Below are 19052 nucleotides of genomic sequence, written 5' to 3'. Positions count from 1 at the left end.
CAGTGACTGGATGAAGAATCACAACCAAACTAAGAAATCCCCACATCCCCCCCCCCAAATCTTCTATATGACACTTTGTATGTGAGAGATAATGAACCAGTGACAATATTCCACATGCAAGCAAGAATCCAAAGACAAAGCCTGAATCCATTTATCCTTGATGCTGAGGCAGCTTTCTCCTGAAACTGAATGAGTGGATGCTGCATGCATGGATGTGACACAGGTAATAAAGTTGCTCTCATTTTTTGAAACTGTCTCTGGGCAGATCTGGAACCATCCCGACATCCTAGGGGACCTCCTGACGGAGAGGGAAAGCCTTGGTGAGGATCTGGATGCTGATCTGGACCTACCAGAGATTCAAGCCAAGTGAGTGTCAGCAAACATACTTTTCCACCTCGTTCCAGTTCCCCGTCATCGTACCAGGCCGGTGTTTTGTTTGTAATATTGTGCACATGGTGATATGTCTCCTTGCACGATGGTGTTGATGTGGTCTCGATAACTGTTTCTGTGTGAGATCAGCGATTTGGTCATCACCCTTTTCATTGTGTATGATATCATCAAATGTGATGGATAGTGACACGGAAATATTGTCTCAAGCGTATTCACCATGTTACACCTTTTAGATTATGCATAAAATGGTTCATTATCTTGCTAACAAGATGTAAAAAATAAAGACAGATAGTATTGTGCTACAGTTATGGAAAAAAATAAATGAATGAATGTGACATGATTAATGGCTAATGATAAATTGGTTGGCAATATGAAGTAATCTACTACCATGTTGTCATGGTAAAAGTGTGGAAATAGATTGCTAGAGATGTGCTATCTATGGTAGGCATCATTATAGGAGGCTATCACATTCTGGTGCGCAAATGCTGTATTCACGCACAACAATATGTGACTTCCTACTGGTTATTAAAGGTAAAGGACCTTTAATGGACAGGCAGCTTACACTCAGCAAAATTATCGAGAAACTGCCGCTTTTGAAAAAGTACATCAAAGGCTAGGCAAATCCATTTTGAAAAGAAATAAAGTGACTGGACTTCAGAGAATTGTCTTGGAAACATATTTATGTAATATTGTGTCTGTGGCCCCTTGGCCCACTGCTGCATCCGAGGCTAATCATGGTATATAACAAACCTCGCCTCCCACAGGTGCAAACAGAAAGGAGGAAAGAAGCCAGCTGACCCCAAGCAGGGGGAGGCGTCGGTCAGCCGCATGGACGCCCAGGGATACCAGGACAAGATCCAGCAGATCATCTCCTTTGAATGGGTGCATATCTCACGTTCCTGGTCCTCACATTTTAACTTTTCATCGTCTATCCAGAGATGCGTTGCCTTTTGTTGAGGGATTGTTTCACTCAGGAAGATATTCTTCAGATAGCAAAGTTTGTGCAATGAAGTCAGCATGTGAATAAAAGGGTGATAGTGGTTTAGAGGGAGAGAGGAAATATAGATACTGTACGAGCTGAAATTTTCGCGTACAGATATTTTCGCGAATTGCTACTAGGAGAACATTTTCACGTGTTGTTAATTTCGCGGTTGCGAGGTCTAACTGTGCTTATCTGGTCGCACATTGTTATTTTCGCGTGTTGTTATTTTCGCGGTTCAAAGGCAATTCGCGAAATTCGCGAAAATTTCAGCTCGTACAGTATATTGTTAAGTTTTGAGCTCTGGTGGTAGCAGTGTCATGTAGAACTTGACTTTGTCTGTATATGAGCACAAAATTAAAGGAATGATGTCAAGGTCTACTAGTATGGTGTAAATATTCCAGTGAACAAAAGTACTGATCAATTTTGGAAATGTGGGAGGAGATTTGTACATCTTCAGAAGAGAATGGATAGCAGAGTGCTTTCAATGTAACCCATGACCCCCCCCCCCCCCCCACACACACACACATACACACTTATGACTAATGCAGTGATTTCCCCATCTGAATGTTAAACAGGCACGGCCAATCATGAAGAACTACACCAAGAACAATCTGTGCAATGGGGGCAAGATGATAGTCCTGTTCCACATCCTGGAGGAGTCCATCCGCCTCGGGGACCGAGTCCTGGTCTTCAGCCAGAGCCTCAGCACGCTGTCCCTGATCGAGAAGTTCCTGGCCCAGTCCAGCATTCCCCAACCACCGAACCCACCCCCTCTCATGCCCAGGGAGTGGGTGCGCAACAAGACATACTTCAGTGAGTCCCCATATCAATTTCTCATCTGAACTATGTGTGAATTCTGTGTTATGCTTTTGTGGCTGTGTTGTGTGTGTGTATGTGTTTGAATATTTGTGTATGTGTTCATGAGTGCATATGTGAGTGACTTATATTTATTATGTTTATTATTATGTCTCGTCTACACAGTGCATTGAATGCCACTGGCAATTCATGCTTCATGCTATGAAAAATGCTGTCGTCTCCAATTTACAAATGTTTCTGGTTTTACAGTATTTCATTGGAGATGTGAGAGTAGAACTCTGCTGGTAATCTCCTCATACTGCAGATTCTGTGGGTGTAATTTTCCCTTTCGGTTTGTTGTATCATACGTAGATAAAGATATTTGCTTGTGTTTGATGTGAGCTGATAAGGGACTTCCTTGACATGAAGAACAAAGGAATCAGTTGGCCAAACTATCCTTTACTTTGGTTGAATCACGAGTGATGTTGGACCTGATTTTCCCAAGATGGAAAGCTTAACCCTATTTTAACTGGGGGGGGGGGGGTCAAATTGACCCCCCCCCCTCGACGTTTCGCGCCACGATTCCGCAACGCGCAAAGATTTTGCCGCGTCGTTTCATGACTTTTTTCATTTGAGTCTCCTGCATATTTTGAGACCAAATTTGCGACTTCCGGGTACACCGTTCTGAAGTTATGCAATGTTTTGCATATGCATGTCAACCCGAAAACCGCTCAAATTCATGATTTCATGTGCAAATCCAATGCAAATTGTGGTTTTGTGTTTAATTGATATAAATTAGTTTATTTCAACTTTTAACCATTGAAATAAATCAATTCTAATGTAGATAAGCTTGAAAAAGTGCCTCAAACAAATTTTGGCAAAAAAACAATAGAAAACAAAAGATCGAAAAAACAATAAAATACATAAGAAATTAACAAAACAATAAAAAACAAAAGAAAATGATTTTGATTGCGCTAATTTTTTACAAGAAAATTGTTTGATGTGTCTTGAGGAACTCTGACACAAAAATTTAATAATCCTTCAGTCTTTTTGATGGAGTTATACATATTTGTAGGTGAAAAGATGATTTCATGCGTTAATTTGCATAATTAATTTATTAAGAAATATGAAATCAAAATATTTTTATTGCATGACCATGTAATCTTGTAGTTGACATCCGGCTCTATGTTCAGGCAAAATTTTGCGCCGATCGCGCGATCGGCGGCCGAGATCTGAAGGGGGGGTCAAATTGACCCCCCCCCCCCCCCCCAGTAAAAACTTGGTCTCAAATAGCCCAGTTAGAATAGGGTTAATGAAAGAGACAAAAGAGCCTGTCTGAGGCTTGCCTGACACATAATAGCTAGATTGTATGCATGGAAATGTGTGTTAAATGAAGGATGGATTGAAGAACTCAGTACTAGGTCCTTTAGAGGAAGAGTAACTGAATTTTTTTCAAGAATTGAACTTGACATGTTTGTCTGCATTCAAAATATGTATGTAGTTGTTTTTCCTGTGCATGGTATGTTTTTGATGAGGATGAGAGAGGATGATATATAATTTATTTACATTTAACACCAATGCCTCGCGTGTCATGACCACTCCTCAGGACTCGATGGAAGCACAGCTGTCTCTGAGCGAGAAAAAATGATCAACCAGTTCAACTCTCCAGACAACAAGGCAATATGGCTCTTCCTGCTCTCAACCAAGTAAGTTGGAGACTCAAAACATTTTATATCTCCTCTCTTTAAGTGAACATACTTTGGCTATCTGGGTGAAAACCTTACTTTACACTAGTCATGCTGTACAGATCCTGTAATTTTGCTGAATGATTGCAGGAGTGCAGTCCCACCCTCTACTGGTTAGATGAATGTTCTTGAAATTGTTGATCACCTAATCTTGAATTAAAGGGAAGGTAAACCCAAAGAGCAATGTGGATTGAGTGAAAGCAGCAACATTAGTAGAACACATCAGTGAAAGTTTGAGGAAAATCGGACAATCGATGCAAAAGTTATGAATTTTTAAAGTTTTTGTGTTGGAACCACTGGATGAGGAGACTACTAGAGGTTATGACGTATGAGTGGACCACAGCACAAAGAAAATATAAAGAAAATTCAACGAAATTTCACTTTTCTAGCATTATGAAAGAGCACTTGAATGACCACTTTCAGAAAGCAGGGGGAATAATTGCTACCCTTAACATATGTCAGTATCAAGTTGATGGAATTTGTAATTTTCATGAAAAATGAATTTATGTTGAATTTTCTTTATAGTTTCTTTATATTGTTGTCCACTCATACGTCATAACCTCTAGCAGTCTCCTCAACCAGCGGTTCCAACACCAAAACTTTAAAAGTTCATAGCTTTTGCATCGATTGTCTGATTTTCCTCAAACTTTCACTGATGTGTTCTACTAATGTTGCTGCTTTCACTCAATCCACATTGCTCTTTGGGTTTGCGTTCCCTTTAAGGATGGTAACCCCATGATGTTGGGTTTGAAACCATCACAAACAAGGATAAGTCAGGACAAACACAATTTAAAAAAAAAAAAATAAGAAAAACTTTACTGTTTTGCTCCATTGAGCCAAAGTATCCATGATATACCCAGGAACATGAATTCATTTTATACATGAAGAAGTGACCATCTCTTCAAACCACCTTTCCTTATTTGTTTGGCATGTTAGTGCTTAGAGGATGAATAGATTGGACATTTCAGTGCAGTGACACTCATTGAAAACGAAAACAAAATGGACATTTCAGTGCAGTGACACTCATTGAAAAAGAAAACAAAATGGACATTTCAGTGTAGTGGCACTCATTGAAAAAGAAAACAAAAATTGTTTGTACAGCAAACAGAAATGAAGTGATTGTAGCCAAGGTAGCAGACTCATGAGGTATGCTTTTCCATGCCACTGTAGTATCTAATGTGGAGCAGAGGAATTGAGCATGTCTTAGTTGAGTGGAAAGCATCTGCAAAAGCTCTATATGAAAATAGATGTGAAAACTGAATTGTTGAAATGAATACTGTCTGGGCTTTTTTTTTTTTTTTGCTGTATAACTCAGAAGCTAAAGAGTTGATGCATGTTATTCTGACACAAAATGTAATTACAGTGTATATTCAGAGTAGGTCAGAGGCAGGTTGAGGGGTCTTTAATAAAAAAATTGTAACCTGTTGACTTAAGTTAAAAAACAAACAAACAAACAAACAAAAGAGCCAGATTCCTTCTCTGGCACTCGGCACTGATCAAAGGAACTCCTACTTTTCCTATCCAGAGCCGGCTGCCTGGGAATCAACCTGATAGGTGCCAATCGAGTGGTGGTCATGGATGCGTCTTGGAACCCCTGCCACGATGCCCAGGCCGTCTGCCGTGTTTACCGCTACGGTCAGGCCAAGAAGTGTCATGTCTATCGACTGGTGTCGGACCAGACACTGGAGAAGAAGATCTATGACAGGCAGATCTCAAAGAAGGGCATGTCAGGTAGGGACAAGAGGGATTTCAACACTTTGCAAACATACTTCCATCGAAAACTCACCCACACACATGCTGGCTCTCCCTCTGACTCATTCAACCACTTAACCCTATTCTAACTGGGGGGGGGGGGGGGGGGGGGTCAAATTGACCCCCCCTCAACGTTTCGCGCCACGATTTCGCAACGCGCCACGATTTTGCCACGTCGATTCACGACTTTTTTCATTGAAGTCTCCCGCATATTTTCAGACCAAATTTGCGACGTCTGGGTGCACCGTTTTGAAGTTACGTAATGTTTTGCATATGCATGTCAACCAAAAAACAGCTCAAATTCATGATATCGTGTGCAAATTGTGTTTTTGGGTTAAACTGATATAAATTAGATTATTTCAAGTTTTAACCATTAAAATTAATCAATTCTAGTGTAGATAAGCCTGAAAAAGTGCCTGCAACAAATTTTGGCTAAAAAACAATAGAAAACAAAAGGTCGAAAAAACAATAAAATACATAAGAAATTAACAAAACAATAAAAAACAAAAGAAATTGATTTCGATTGTGCTATTTTTTTCACGAAAATTGTTTGATGTATCTTGAGGAATTCTGACACGAAAATTTAGCAATCCTCCAGTCTTTTTAATGGAGTTATAGGTGAAAATATGATTTCATGCACAAATTTGCATAATTAATTTATTAAAAATAGAAAGGCAATATTTTTCTATTGTATGACCATGTAATCTTGTAGTTGACATCCAGCTCTATCTTCAGGCAAAATTTTGCGGCGATCGCGCGATCAACGGCCGAGATCTGAAGGGGGGGTCAAATTGACCCCCCCCCCTCAGTAAAAACTTGGTCTCAAATAGCCCAGTTAGAATAGGGTTAAAATCATAAAAAATGCAACCACAGTAAATGAATTAAGTGGCATGACTGATTTAGTCAGACATGGCATTTCTGAAAGGTGAACCCTTCTTTTCTTGTAAGAAGTACATATTCCCCTAAACCTTAGAAATGTTAAAGCAGATATTTTCTTTTCCATGTAGTTGAGCTGGGTCAGTTGCTGCTTTGATGTCAAAGAAAAATTAAGTAAAATTCCTTTTATTTATTCTCTTTATACCATTCTGATACTGTGACGTCGTACATGGTTTTAGAGTTCCTATCTATGGAGTGGGCACATGGACCAAAAGAGATACAAAATTCATTAGTTTTAATGGCATCCTACTGGTTTCTTCAAACTTTCACCGAGTTTTTTTGATAATATTGCTCCATATACGTGAATTCACATGTGTGTATGTAGAAACTTCTTCTGGCCACAGGGAATGAGATAGGAGAAATTATTGGTTGAGCAATGCTAGGCCGATCCAGGAAAGCTACTGTAAAAGTGGAAATTTTTCGCAGTGTTGAAATTTTTTGCGCATTTCGCGCAACCAGAAGCTAGCGCGAAAATAAAAGCATGCGAATATTTTGCTTGCCATCTGTTTCAGTAGTTGATATCTTGATTCCGCGGAATTAAAAAACATGCGAAACTCTTCTTAACCAGCCGAGCGCGAAAAATTAGTCGTGCGAAAATATCCACTTTTACAGTATTCCGGAATGCATCCAGTAGGTGCTTTTTATTGGTAAGAATATGACCATGAACTTTATAAGCTTTGTATGTCCACAGATGACTGAACTTTTGATTTGAGATTATGCAGGTGTCATACATTTCAATGTCTTTTTGTGGTGTTTGTTTATCATTGGTTTCACCTGTCCTGTGCTTATGAGATGGTCAATAGCATGATTTGGAAAATGCAAGGGCTGTCAACAGAGGACTAGCCAAAACAAAAGGGGCTTTTAAAAGTTTTCATGATTGTAGTCTCCATGTCTCCCCTCCTTTATTGTTTTCTCAGATCGAGTGGTGGATGAGATGAACCCGGAGATGAACCTAACCAAGAAGGAGGTAGAGTCGCTGCTTGAGTTTGACGAGACGGACATGCCTTATGAGGATTTCAGCCACCTTGCCAAAGACCTCGGCGACGTCATCCTCAAGAGCCTTGTCATCAACCACAGCAACTTCATCACCAAGGTACGAGGGGAAACATTGATCTGCGTTTCTTCTGAACGTTAAAAATTTGAGGTGGTGCGAGGTAATGTGAGGTGATAGAGGGTGTTGAGGCGATACACTGTGATGTGGGGTAGCACCTCAAATTTTTTTCAGCAGAAACACATCGAGTAGTGGAGGATGCGAGGTAGTGCGAGGTGAGCCATCGTCCTACCTTTAAAGTGGTCGATGAGGGGTGATACGTGGGACGATTTTTAGTAGAAACAAAACATCCCTGAAGTCACAAATTCTTAATGGGTAATTCTGCATGTTATTCAATGGATCATAAGGCAGAGTGCCCGCGACCTTATCTATGACCTTATAATCCATGACTTTGTGGCTCACCGCATTTTGCAAGTTCCCTCTCATTACTCTGCATTTCCTGGCATCACTGTGTACTTAAATACTCAGTAGAAACCCTTACGGATAGTAGTAAAGTACGAGGTGATGCAGATTGAAAAAAAAAAAATCGCAGTGATGCAAGGTAATGCAAGAATTGAGAATTGGGCTTTTAACTTTTTGCGAGATACCATGAAAACATTTATGAAAGAGCACAGAGCATACCATTTCAAGAGAAATTCAAAGTTTATTTGATGAAAATCGGGTATGGAATGACTGAAACATCCAAAAACAAAGTAAAACAAAGCGATCGTGATAAAAGGTGGGTCCCACACTTTATTAGAATCGCTCTGTTGTGGGTATCTCAGCCATTTCAAAACCAGTTTTCATCAAATAAATGTTGAATTCCTCATGGAATTACATGCTCTTTCATATTTCATAAGAGGTTTCTCAGTATCTCACAAAAATTTTTTAGAAACCTTAAATTAGGTCTCAACCAAAACTATACAATCCCTTTAACTTGCCGAGCTCCTTCATCAGCATTCTCTAATCCAATGAAACCTGACCTAAACTGGAATTGTTAGACCAACAAGACCACTCAGGTGTAGGAATGTGCCTCACTCCAACTGCAAGGCCATGGCAACACCATGGATTACTGGCGAGAAGTAATCTCTAACCACTGACAATAAGTTTGCAGACATCTGTCCCAATCAGAGAAGAAAGCACCATATCCCCCTCTTGCGCACCAGTCAGCGAGAAAAAACACAGTTACATGTAGGGTTAAGGGGGAGACAGTTGTTTTGTAAAGCTCTATTAGTAGTCCTTCCCACAATATAAAGACTGTCACATCCTTACTTATTGTAAATAATTCAGACTTCTGTCATGTAACATCTGTGTTTTGCTCTCTCTTTCCATCAGGCTCCTTTCACCACCGAGTCCCTACTGTGGGACCGCAAGGACCAGAAACTGACCAGGGCGGAAAAGATGCAGGCCAAGAAGAGCTACGAGGAGGAGAAGAAGCTCAACCTGTCTTACTCCCGGCCCTCCTACGCTGCCTTCTACCCCAAGGGAGCAGGACCACAGGGGGCCTTGCCCATTCCACCGGCCAAGGGGGTGCAGAATCCGGGCTTCAACACCGGTCCTCCGTACCCTTACATGTGAGTTCATCTCCCTCTTCTCTTGAATGACATCCTTTATTCTCATTGTAGTTGGTAGGCATTTATTTCATCTCTATTTTTTTTTTTTTTTTTTAAATTAGTACTTCTAAACTTTAAACTTCCCGTTACTCTTTCAGGAATACACTAAAGCAGCCCCTCCAGCGACCAGTGGCCAATGTGCGACCCATCCAGTCCACCCCGGTGCCACGGCAACCACCCACCTCCATGGAGCTCACACAGAAGAGACTCCAGAACCTCAAGAATGCTGGGGTGACACTGCAGAGGATAGTTGCAACAACAGGTGAGGGAGCTATTCACACCTTAGGGCAAATTCTGCCTACCTTCCAAATGATCATACAAGGAGAAGGCGCATCTCCTGGCAGTTTTTGGGGGTTTCTACCAGTATTAAGTTTATTGTGATGTTAATTAAACAGATATTGCTAGATTCATGTGCATTTTTACATTTTAGGTACTTTTCATCTCCTTGGCAACAAGATGATATAAGATTTTAGGATAATATGGTCATCACTCTCAAAATGCAGTAGTAGTTTGATGTAGAATAGCTTCTCTTTTGTGTGATATCTATGCAAGTTGTTATCTGTGGAAAAGATATTTAAAAGAATGAAAATATAAGAGAGAAATGTAAGAAAGGTGGGGGGGGGGGGGGGCTACTGCCTTGTCAAGAAGAATAATACTGTGAATAGATAAAGTAGCTATCATACAAATAAGATTTGCAAAGTGACCGTAAATGATGTCAAGTAGCAATTAAATCACTGTAGTTCACATTTGATAGATACCCCTATTTTCTTGAATTGCGGTGTTTGATGGAAATCTTATTATGAAATGTTGCGTAATGTTTTCTGTCCGACAGACATTGTGTTGCCCGGTGCCAATACGTCAAGTGACTCCACCCCGACAATCCGGGCTGGAGAGGCCGTCACCTTCATCAAGACCAAGAAGGGCATCTACCTGCGCACCCACGAGGGAAAGATCCTAGCAGTGAGGGGGCCTAATGGTGGACCAGGATCTCTGTCGGCGGTGGCCCAAGGAGCGTTCTCAGACCAGAGGTCCGGCAGCGCAGGCTTTGCAGGAGGTGGTGGTGGACCCCAGACTCCCCCAGGAGAGAGTGACTGGGGCTCTGGCCAAAGCACCCAGAGTGGCTCAGGTTTGGCTAACTCTCAGCTGGGCCAGCTTCTTTCCCAGAGCGTGTCACCTTCTCAGCAGTTTAACAACCCTCCTCTCCCGGTCATGTCAGACAATTCGACTCCTCCCAACCAAAGCTCCGGTGCCAACAGCCCCTTCTATCCTTTCTCCCAGTCGCAGTCAAACTCACTGCCTCGCGATTATGCGTCGGCGTCATCGAGTAGCTTGTCATTCAGCTCCCAGCCGGCCCTTTCGACGCCTTACTCCCTGTGCAATTCTTCAACGCTGACCATGGCTACGGACACGACGATGCACTCATCGGTGATCGGAACCTCGTCGGGGACGATGACCGAGATGCGAAGGTTCCCGCCTTACCCCCAGACATCCTCCATTCAGCAATCAGACATGCCAATGCCATTCCAAGATATGAGCCCCAGTCCCTCGAGTAGTGCTGGCATGGCATTCCCACCCTATGGTGACCAGTCATGGAGGAACTCTAACCCTGGTACAGTCAGCACAAGCCAGGCATCGGTGCCACTCGATCAGAGTTCTGTGTCATTCTCCGAGAATTCTGGTAGCGGTGTCATGGACCAGTCAAACCCCAGTCCGTTCTCGCTGTCCGATGGGCCCCAACTAGACTCCGATTTCTTGCCTCCATCCTCAGAGAGCCTGCCGCCCAGCTCCATGGGTGCAGCTCAGAGTGTCCAGCTCGCCCCTTCCCTTCCCTTCCCGCAAAACACAGACCCCAAGTTCTCCTCCTTCCCCAATCTGGGGGGCTCGGGCAATGCATCCGGCTCTTCAAACAGCCAGTCTGCATCCAGCTCCCCGTCGCTTGGCAACGAGTCGGACATCTCAAATCTCACCAGGTTCGTCGATTCCAGCTTTCCCAATCTCATGCCCTTTTCAGGCTCGCTCAATCCGGATGGTAATGTGCAGCCCAATGCGGGCTTACCGTAAACACACCAAGAATGATGGACATCAAGAAAGATGTCGATTCATTGTGAACAGTTCTTTGCAATGTTTTTATACAAAGTGAGGATCAATGTGAGGCCACGAGTGTTTGTTTCCAGTGATGGTAACATCCATTGCAAAAAAAGAAATGAAATAAAAATAGAAATGTATGCATGGTTACATTCATCGTGAAAGAGAACTTTGAATGACGTAATCCATGTGAACAGGTGTATTGAACGTCAAATCAGCATTTAGCTTTATGTTCCAATGCGTGCAAATTTCTCCTTGGAAATTTGACACTGCCATTTGTTATGTCTGTGATGTTCGACTTGTGAGAGTCAGTTTTTGTATACTTTTGCAAGTGGGTTGAGTAGTTTCAATGTGAGTGGACTTCTGCGTTGATGTTGGTGGTAGACCGTGTTACCTCGAGACCCTGTGTCTATGGTTCAGTACTGTATGATAACGAGTGACGCTGTCTTGAAAGTTAACTTTAAGTCTGCTTTCGCATAATTGCATTTCCTTTCATTCTTTACTCATTTGATGCAAGTGAATTGCCAGGTAATCAGAATTTCATAGTATCAAAAGGCAGGTCGCGCCCATTCATGGCTAGATTTAGGATGAGTCGAGAGCACACATTGTACCTGTTACCACAAAAACTTCTTCCTGTGTTGCATAAAGCCAAAGGTCTCGACCTCTCTCTGCAGAAGGCAACATGATACGACATGTTTAGGGGCATATGCAAGATCAATAGTCTGCGATATTTACTGCATGCACATAAAGTATTTTGTTTATGTTGGCATCACTTGTCATATTGGTACATTGGTTTTTGGAGAATATGCCGAACGAAATAGTCCTCATTTCTGATTGCTTTGTCAAGTTCTAGAATAAGGACAGCTGCAGATGTGAAAAGATAACTAAAAACCTATTGAGGAGAGTACTTTAAGGGTATGATAGGTAATTGAACCTTTGCAACTCAAATTGGCTTGTAGCATTCTTTTCTTCAGATTAAATATTATCAATGATACGCATGTGTATGCCAAATTTTTATATATTGCTGAATCAATCTTTTTAGTTCAGTTTCTTAAAAAAAGGAAAGAAAAGATGAGTTGTGTGTATATACCTCTCAAAAGAAAGATGTCCACCTATATATTACTCTCATGTATGCAGCATAGATGAGTTGCATGACATTTGACCGGTGTGGGGCCTCAAACTTTGACAAGATGTGTTCTGTACGCAAAGTGAATACAATTGTGTTTATTATGATGTTTGACTTATCAGCTTGCAGGCCTTGCTGTATCGTGATGATGGCTGTGAATATTTGTTTCCTTGTCTCGAGAAACAGGGAAGGAAAGAAAGAAGGCAACAGTGTCATTCCCAGACTGAGAGTTTTTGGCGTTAGCATCGCATCATCGTTATTTATGTTCTCTCATTCTCTCTCCTAATTTTTTGTTTATTTCTGTAATGAATTCTTGCCATCGCATATGAATGTGAAAATTCCAACAGTGGCGGTGCTATTTAATTCACATAATAATGCATTGACTACGCTGTGCAGTGCACAGCGCAAGCTGTATTTGGTCTTACACAAACAGCATCGAGCATCATCCCTTTTTCAAAACTTCACAAGTTTTGTGATTTTCTCAGCAACTGTTACATGTAAAGGTAGCAGCTGCAAGTTCTGAAATTATATTTCTGTTGTAAAGTGACAATGTTTTAGTCGTGATAAAAAGGGTGAAATTAGATGTGATTGCTGCATATATGCTCTGCATATACCTGCTGCACAGTATCTCCGCATTACTGGAAGTGCACAGGTAAACATTAGAAAATGTGACCTTGCTTGACCTCCAGGTGTTGCGCAGAGTGTGTAGGATCACGACAAATATATTTGCATTTTTATGCGATGGGAAGAATTCATCTTTTTTGCTTTTAGGTATTGTTAATCTATTGTTTTTGCAAATCAGTTCCCAGAAATTCCTAGGATTTTTGGAGGAAGGACCAAATTGGGAGGTGTATGCCTCTAGGCATGTGCTCCCCTGACTGTTATTTGTGTGCTGAAGATTGGACAGGATCTTAATACTTTCTTGAGCACCTTTGTTTTTACCGCTGCCCTTTGTTTTATGTCATTTATTGAGATCTGCAATGAAATGTTTGTTATGTGTCTGTGAGGTTTACATGTATTTTGTAGATAAAGCATGTGCATACTTTAGATATATATATAGAAAATTTTTAGAATACCAACTACCATATCCATGTGGGTGTGAATCAGCAATATTTTGTCTGATGCCTAGCACTTTATTTATCAGACAAGAGGATATCTGACATGACAAAGAGATAGTTAGGTAGCTTAATGTATCTGTGAGAATAGGAGATTCTACTTGAGTTGCGTACTGTATTCCAGACAAGATCCAAAATGTTAAATCTATTGGAGCCTTTTTTTTTTTTTTTTTTTTTTTAACAGTGATGATAATGTGTAGGTGCCGAGTATTTTTACATTATGGAAATAACTTGTATGTTACCTACGCGAGAAAAAAGTTTGAGGTGAAGGTTGTTTTTCCCATTTCACATGTGTAATTATTGACAATTTCCCAACTGAAATATTTGTGCAACTTCTTTGTTGCACCCATGTGCGTGGTATATATCTGTAGAAGGAAAGAATTGAAAATTCATCAAAAACGTGTTCATCCTTTTACCCTATTTGCAAGTTTCTCCTGCGCTCCGGGGATATTGAAGAAGCGTACAACTCCCGTAATAACAGGAGTGCTACATAAAAAATTGCACCAAAAACCGGTTTAGTGGTGCTACAAATTTTATATTGGAAAATATGGGCGACTGAAGACTACACTAAGATTTGTATTACAGAAAACTAGACAGAGACAGGAGCCGACAATGCATGGACTGTATCTGTATTTATTGATGAGCATTTTTGTTTTCTCGCAAGTCACAGCATATGTCTAGCATGTGATTGTATGTATTGATGATGGTCTTGTGAAGAATTCCTTTTTTTTCTACAAATAAATTATTACACTTAAGGATAGAATATCCAATCTATATGCAGTTGTTGCCTCTGTCATTAATGTTGTACATACAGCATACTCTTCTTGTTTCCCTCCTTACCTACCACTCTCTGCGCGCCTACCATACGTGTAACAAGCTGCCTTGAGATGGCAAAACAGTGTATGTTGAAAATTCATGAAAATTGACTTAGTCACATATTTCAGCTGATTTTAGTATAATCTATAAACTCTTGACCAAATCTTGAAATCAGAACCCATTCTTGTTACTGAGATATGACACTCCCTTTTTTGTTGGCAAAACAATGTAAGCGGCGATACGCTTGCCCCTGCTCAACAGACGTAGGACATGGACTTGGAAAAACAACGTATCTACATGGGATACGTTGTTTTGCCACCTCCGTGTTTACACAGTAATAGACTGCGCGCCGCACGCGGCTGCTTATTGACATTGTAATACATTATACGCGCGCCAGCAGTGATTTAGACTTACATTGTTTTGCCGTATCAATGGCAATACTGTGGTTATGTTGAGATGGCAAAACAATGTATGTTTGATTAAATGCAAATTATTCTAAAAATAATGGGTCTAGTGAGATCAGTTTGCATCCACACTTTTTTACCGATAATGTTGGTCCTTTTAGGGTAAGATATGAAGTGTTGAACGAAAACAGAAAAAGAGTTGTAGGTTTGCGAAACTTTAAACTCGATTTACTGGAAATGAGGTTGGACGTAGATACATTGTTTTGCCATCTCAAGGCCACAAGAAAAAAAGGTGGGGGAAGGATGGGTCCAAGAAACAATGAGCTGTAGTGATATTCTCATAAAATGTTTATTTAACAACCCCACATGTACTCTGTACAAGCTTCAGTATGACACAAGATAAACATGACATTCGTTCATTCACCATATGGGGGTATGTTACAAGCCACTGGAATACAGGAACTCCAGGAAACGAGTCGAGGGGAGCGCTGTCTGGCCCTTGACATGCCTTCCCCATGACTCTTGCCGTACAAACATAATAAAATGTTCCGACATAACATTGTGAATAGTTTAGGCAAATGCTGTTTGATGTCGACACTGAACAGAGATATGAGGCCCTTCATGGTCTGACACTTGAAAGACCTGTCCCCGTTCTGTGGGGCGGACCCACTGAAAGGTCCTTGTTTTTCGTGCTTACGCCACGATCAAACACCAGCAGCTTGCATATTTCTCCAACAATGATAGACACGTGAAGCTGAAGGTACCGCATTCAATACTTAGTAACATTTTTTGTTCTCTTTAATAGTGGACAAAGCAAGGAAACCAACTTTGCCGTAAATACCTGCCTGCTTCATATAAAGTACAACGTAAGTGTGCGTGGCATTGTAATCACACCACCTTAAAGTGGATGAGTTACCTACTTTTGAATGTCGGCATTCTTATTTAAAAAAAAAGAAAAAAAGAAGGAAATCATGAAAATTGTCCAAAAACAAACAAAAAGCCGACCAACAACAGTAATCTACATCTAACTTCAACCCTAACTCGTTGACAGGCGCCTATTAGATAATGTACAATATTTGGTCCCAAGTTCAAGTTTCACTCACTTGTGCATGTACAGATTAGTGGGAAGTGAAGACTAGGTAAGTGCCTACAAGTGCTCTCTCTCTACACAGCATATCAAAAGACTTAAAAAAAGGACAACATCAGTTTCGTGAAACAAAAGTGTTGTGTAGTGAAAACCGTCTTAAAAGTCTACAGAAGTGTTTCTGAAGCAGCTTGGCTGTGGTACCACATGGCACTCAATGTTCTTTTCATGGGCCTTTAGGAACGGCAAAACAAAACAAAATGCGGGTATCACGCACGCTGGACATAACTTCTTCACACAGCATAGGTGCTTTACAGCTCGTGAAACTGGAACGCAGAATGGTATGTGCAAAACAAATGTAGAAATGGACAAATTTTTTGTCTGGTGGAGGCACAACATTCACCTTCTTGGCATGAAACTGGAAAAGTTGTATAGACATGAGAAGCTGGACATAGAGAGTCATTAAAAACATCAACTTTTTTTTTTCAATACAGAACCAAACTCATTCTTTTTTGTGTGTGTGTACCCCACTTGTGCTAGATTCACACTATCCACACATGCAGATTAGCTACATTGTTAGGCAGATATTGTAGTAACAAATATTTCAACCCTATCCTCCCTTGTTACTGATAACATCGTAATCTGTATACACATGCACACTGATTTGTCTAGTGTTATTTCTCAGCAAATGACAGCCCTCTGGCCATCTTGAGGAATAATCTGTAATCAACCCAGCGACACACACATTCATTAACTGTCAATAAACACCAAATCACTCCTTCAGTACTATATAGTATTTTATCTTTGACAGTTAACTGTCATTTCTTCTTAGACAATCTAGTACTATAAAGTATGCAGAAGTCGTAAACTCTGTATGTCTGTAGTTCTATAAATGCCCCATCGCCGTCGGAGCTTTCAAACACACAGTACAGCGCCCTTGTCATTACCGATTTGTCAGTACAAAGAGTAATTACTAAATTCTTTGGTTTGATTCAGTAGCAAAGTGGTATTAACCACACAACCAGCTTGTCTCTCACATGAATGCATTTACAAAAAACGCCCACCTTCTCCATGCTGTATGTCTCTCAAACTTGACAAAGATTTATCTAATGCGAGCTGTCACAGATTACTATTTGACTTTTTGATTCCACTGTACCAGAAAATGTCACGGAGAGATCTTCAGTGGATCCTAGAGAGAGTGTTCACTGTTGATGAGCATGGACGACTGCGATCCTTTAGTATGCTTCATTGATTGATTTGCTTCCTTATACTTTAGGAAGGACTTAATTTCTGCACTTTATTATAAATAATACAGTAATTTATACTTCACAACATTTTACAACATAAAATTTAAGTGTGCCTTGGTCTAAAATGTTGGCAATATCAACAACAACCACACAAAAAAAGATATGTAAAGAAAATAAAACTTAAGTAGAGTATGAACCAAGAAAACTGTAATGCTATGTAAAATCTAGGAATCCAAAGAGAAAAACACCAAACTATTGCAGCTGGTGCCCACTGGTCCATGTTAAGAAATACAATCCTTAAAAGCCTTGGTTTTTATTTTCATAGATTCAGTTTGGGAAGACCTGCTGCTCATTAATACAAAACCAAACACATCATTACGTTAAGTCTTACTTTGAGAACTCCAGTCCAAACAAAGCACAGACCTCATTCGAATGTTGCAAACAAAGCCTTTTTACCACAGAAAGAATTTCACTTTAATATGAACTTTGCATACAATGAACAGTGTATATGTAGTCTCCAGATAATATTTTGTGTTTATTTTTTGTTGTCGTATGTAGGCATATATGTCTGCTTATTTTATCTTTTCTTATATCATTCTGTCTGTGTCTGCAGCAAACCTCGCAAACATAATAGGCAAACGCTGGTTTAATTATTACATTTTTCATCCTTAAACACAACTACATGTACCTGCAGTAGAATTCTAAATGCAACTATGAAGAAATACAAGTGCACTATATCCCCCCCCCCAAAAAAAAAAAGAGAGAAAAAAAAAGAAAAACAAATAATAAAACAGAGAGACTACTACAGCTATACAATTGATACATTTGTAATTAATTAGTTGGTACAGATACAGACACTGGGGTGTAAATCTATCATTCTATTGAAAGAGCTTAAATTGCCGGTAAGATCACACACAAAACTTTGCACACATGGACTGAAAATAAAGTGGAAAGATTCAACAATATAAAAGCAATTTGCAAGACTACCTCTTGACAGCTAAATTATGCATTTGTCAACACCAATACACAGCTGTGAATCTTGTCTTACAGCTGTAATTAACCAAACACAAAATGAAGGGGAAAAAGAAGTATTTCAAGAAATTTACAGAGTTAAGAATTGCGCATATGATGAAGAAATATAAGGCCATCAATCAATACATGATTTACATCAGACTACATAATTATCAAAAGAATTCACATTTAAAAAAGAATCTATTACTATTTTTTGTTGGTTTGTTTTAGGTTTATTTTTTTTTTATATATAGATGATTCATTTTGCCAAAGCTTATAGGCAGTTTAGATCACGAAGGTATTAAGATACAGAGTATGTTGGTTCTCACTTCTTGTAACCTGTGTTGCTAAACTCTCTTATTCTACAACCTCTGCATACAAACAGCACTGTCCCTTCTCATTCCAGCTTTTATGAAAAGCATATAATGACTCGTAACCCAATAAATATGTATAAGAATATAATAAAAATATCGTAGCAATGATTTTCATTGTCACTGTGAAATATCCATAACCGTTCATGATTGTTTAGGCACCCTTGCATAAGCCAGTATGCAAATTTGTCAACAGAAAATATTGGATCGAAATGACTTGGCCACAGTACAGTAGAAAGAGATGCATGTTCCTGCACAACAACGTTAGTGTGAAGAGTTCAGCAAATAAGCATATTATTCGAGAGCACCTATCAGTTAGAAACTGTCGAGTTTGGCAACCTGAAAGGGAGAAAAAGGCCATTTGTCCAAGAAAGACATTTTTCCTTTTGTTATGTTCCTACATGTAGGTATGTTTACAAGAGACTGGTAATACCTAGGCTTGCTGCCAACAGTTGGGAAATAATGTAGCACACTTTGTTTTCAGTGACATCAGCACCAGATTTTACAAATCCCTTGAACCCTCCCCTCATCCCCAGCCCCCTGTACCCTT

General features: G+C 40.1%; 1 protein-coding gene across 1 annotated transcript in view; it reads left to right on the top strand.

Annotated features, from left to right (window-relative positions):
- The window catches only part of LOC140241456 (helicase ARIP4-like), a 35009-nt gene extending 23691 nt beyond the window's left edge, over positions 1-11318 (top strand). Inside the window, exons 11-19 of the mRNA XM_072321188.1 lie at positions 266-366; positions 1155-1272; positions 1948-2185; positions 3774-3873; positions 5438-5643; positions 7518-7693; positions 8966-9204; positions 9342-9505; positions 10076-11318. Coding sequence (XP_072177289.1) covers positions 266-366; positions 1155-1272; positions 1948-2185; positions 3774-3873; positions 5438-5643; positions 7518-7693; positions 8966-9204; positions 9342-9505; positions 10076-11304 — 2571 coding nt within the window. The 3' untranslated portion in view covers positions 11305-11318. The remainder of the gene's footprint in view (positions 1-265; positions 367-1154; positions 1273-1947; positions 2186-3773; positions 3874-5437; positions 5644-7517; positions 7694-8965; positions 9205-9341; positions 9506-10075) is intronic.
- Positions 11319-19052: the final 7734 nt, after the last annotated feature.

This window comes from Diadema setosum, chromosome 2 (assembly GCF_964275005.1).
Source record: "Diadema setosum chromosome 2, eeDiaSeto1, whole genome shotgun sequence".
Taxonomy (NCBI): Eukaryota; Metazoa; Echinodermata; class Echinoidea; order Diadematoida; family Diadematidae; genus Diadema; species Diadema setosum.
This window is presented reverse-complemented; position numbering and strand designations above follow the sequence as displayed.